Below are 2,989 nucleotides of genomic sequence, written 5' to 3' on the forward strand. Positions count from 1 at the left end.
TCACTTTAAAGTAGTTTGTTGTTCTTTGGGGTGTCATTTTATGAGTTTGATAAAATTTGAGTTTTATCGTATAATATTATTTATATCTATATTATATTTTACATTTCTTATTTTGAAATATAATATTTAAATATCTATTTATTTTTAATATGCTAAGAATATTAATTAAAAATTTTAAATGCATCAAACTAGCTTATAAATTTATTTTAAACAAGTATACAAGAATTTAAAAAATTAAAAAAATTAAAAAAAAATTTTACAATTGCAAATTAAGCATAAATTCTATCTCCCATTTACTTACATAATTTTAAATAATATTTTTAATTATATAAAAACTTTTATTAGTTAAAAATAGAATTTGGTTTAACAAATTACAGCTAATGATAAAAAGAGGAAATACTTAAAACACGTATTTATATTTTATCTATACATTATAATAATAGAAAAAATTGTAATTAAAAATTTAATAATAATTGGGGTAAGAAGAAACCATTTCAAGGCTCTATATCATTATTATCATCTTTCAAAAAAAAAATTTCCAATAAAACTATACATATTTATTTAAATATATAAATTATTATATATTTAATTATATTATTAAATAATCAATTAATTTTAAATTAAAAATAAAATAATATCTAATTATATAATAATATATTATAAATATATTTATTTATATATTTAAAAATAAATACGTTTATTCAAATTTTCACTTGTGAAGCTTCATTTTAGTAAAGCACATCCACAAATTTGAAAAGGGTTGGTGTCATCCTTTCTATTTCTTACTTTATAAAATCATTTTCTTAACTGCAAAGTTTTCCATATCTTATATAAGACAAAAGTATCTTGATTAACATTTTCACCCTAGTGAAAAATGTATAATATCAATTTTAACGTTTGAAGGCAAAACAATTTATAAATTTCTAATTCTATTTTGCATTAAGTTCATGTTATTAATTTTAAATTTTAAATTTTCATAATATTATTAATAAAATAATAATTTTATCTTTTAATCTTAACAAAAATAATTTTAAAAATATATTTTAATAAAATAAAATTTAAATAAGTATTTAAATTTTTTATTTATGATAGAGATATATTTACCGAAACTTAGATAGAGAAATTGTCCTTTTCCAATTTAAAATGATATTCGTAATTTTATTGAATAAAAATTGTCGTCCATGCATGCGTGTGGACTGTGTAGTGTCGACACGCCGTTTATTATTAAAAGAAGAAAAGGGGGTCACGAGACGCGTACTCTCTAGGAGCATGCTATCACTCTCACCTCCTTCCGTGTCATAGGCCCCACCTACTTTCACCTCTATCTCCATCTCCAATCCTTATATCATGTCTATCCGTCTCTCTCTCCTTCAATTATTGAAGGCGCAGCTCTTTCTTCCTTGCTATTTTTTCATTACACAACAACCAGCTTAACTCTCTGTTTAAGTGCTTTTCTAAAGCTATTACCAGCTGAAAGAAAACGAAACATGGCGGCTTTAGTTGCTAAAGAACCCGTTGTTCCTCTGGTTTCCCGGACTGGAAGACATTTACAACGCTATTGTCAGATGGGTTTCCGCCAAGTCGTTGGGTTAGTATCTCTGAATTCCTTATTTGCATCAAGTTTTTGTTTTTCTATCTGCCTACTTCTAAATTCTATTGTTCAAAACATTTATATCAACAAATTAATCTGAAATTAAGATTTTGAGGACTTTTCAGGGAAGCCTTTGCTTGTTTTCTATGAAATCTCATAGCTTGGGTTGTTAAACTTGTCATATTAGAATTATAATGGAGTACTTTTACAATTTTATTTCTTGGGGGTAAAAAATCATCTTTTTTTTAGAAGGTGCTAAGGCGTGTGCGGTGTTGAGTGAGCCACTAAGCCTACGCGCTGACTTGACTTCCATATATTTATATAATTTCTGGCTTGAAACAGTGGTTTTTGGGTGGTGGGAAAGTCATTTACCTTATTTTGACGAAATGTTTGATAATCTACCATTGTGCAGATGCGTACCATATAGATATAAAGGGATTAAGCAGCCTCAGCATGAGATTGATGAGGAAGATATACAAGTTCTTCTCATCAGTTCACAAAAGGGCAAAGGGATGCTCTTCCCTAAGGTAATTATTTATATCATCAAGGTGCTATTTTTTGTCACTTGAAATGCAATAACCTTCACATCAAAATGATCTAAACCCATGTTTAATTTGCAGGGAGGTTGGGAACTTGATGAATCCAAAGTAGATGCTGCTTTAAGAGAAACTGTGGAGGAAGCCGGGGTAACCGGAATTGTTGAGGTTGGTTCACTTTTATAAGTTTTATTTATGGTGATTTAGAGATGATAGTTGCCATAAATTTTGCATCTAAGAGCACAAATTGATGTAATTACTGATATTGATTATTATTTTGCAGCATGAATTGGGTAAATGGAATTTCAAGAGCAAATCACATGACACTTATTATGAAGGATTCATGTTTTCTTTACTTGTTAAGGAGCAATTAGAAATCTGGCCGGAGAAAAATCTCCGAAAGAGAACCTGGGTATGCATATTTACACGTATTCTTTTCACTCTACATATCAAATCCATAGCGTCTGTATAAACAATCTCTGATAATTGTGCGGATAATTTGTGCAGATGAGCGTGGCAGAAGCCAGAAAAGCTTGTCAATATGTGTGGATGAAGGAAGCATTGGACAGATTAGTTGAGGAACTAACGTCGCAACGACAACCCTGAACTGGTACATCATTCTTTGTAGCTGATGAAGAAAATCTGACTTGTAAATAGGATGTTGTTGAAGACAGAGCTTGCAGTTAGGGCGGATAAACTTTAGATCGTTCCGAATTGCAGGACAAAGCAGAGATGTTTGCAATTGTTTGTTTCTTGTTTCACTCACCTGGAAGTTTCAACATTTTGTGTTAGTGGGTGAGTCGGAATTGTAATGTCGACAATCTTTGTTAATAAAAAATAAAGTGTAGTTTGATTTGAGAAA

General features: G+C 29.2%; 1 protein-coding gene across 1 annotated transcript; it reads left to right on the forward strand.

Annotated features, from left to right (window-relative positions):
- Positions 1-1,355: 1,355 nt before the first annotated feature.
- LOC123205741 (nudix hydrolase 4-like) lies at positions 1,356-2,989 on the forward strand. The gene is made up of 5 exons (XM_044622766.1): positions 1,356-1,588; positions 2,004-2,118; positions 2,212-2,295; positions 2,411-2,539; positions 2,635-2,989. The coding sequence occupies exons 1-5, from the start codon at positions 1,488-1,490 to the stop codon at positions 2,731-2,733; spliced, it is 528 nt and encodes a 175-aa protein (XP_044478701.1). The 5' UTR covers positions 1,356-1,487; the 3' UTR covers positions 2,734-2,989.

Source organism: Mangifera indica, unplaced genomic scaffold, assembly GCF_011075055.1.
Source record: "Mangifera indica cultivar Alphonso unplaced genomic scaffold, CATAS_Mindica_2.1 Un_0014, whole genome shotgun sequence".
Lineage (NCBI taxonomy): Eukaryota > Viridiplantae > Streptophyta > Magnoliopsida > Sapindales > Anacardiaceae > Mangifera > Mangifera indica.

Bases quoted from the DNA above. Each gene is read 5' to 3' on its own strand.
- LOC123205741 (XM_044622766.1), top strand. From the start codon at position 1,488: ATGGCGGCTTTAGTTGCTAAAGAACCCGTTGTTCCTCTGGTTTCCCGG. The intron at 1,589-2,003 runs GTTAGTATCTCT...ACCATTGTGCAG, and splicing joins GGTTTCCGCCAAGTCGTTGG to ATGCGTACCATATAGATATA. The intron at 2,296-2,410 runs GTTGGTTCACTT...ATTATTTTGCAG, and splicing joins GGGTAACCGGAATTGTTGAG to CATGAATTGGGTAAATGGAA.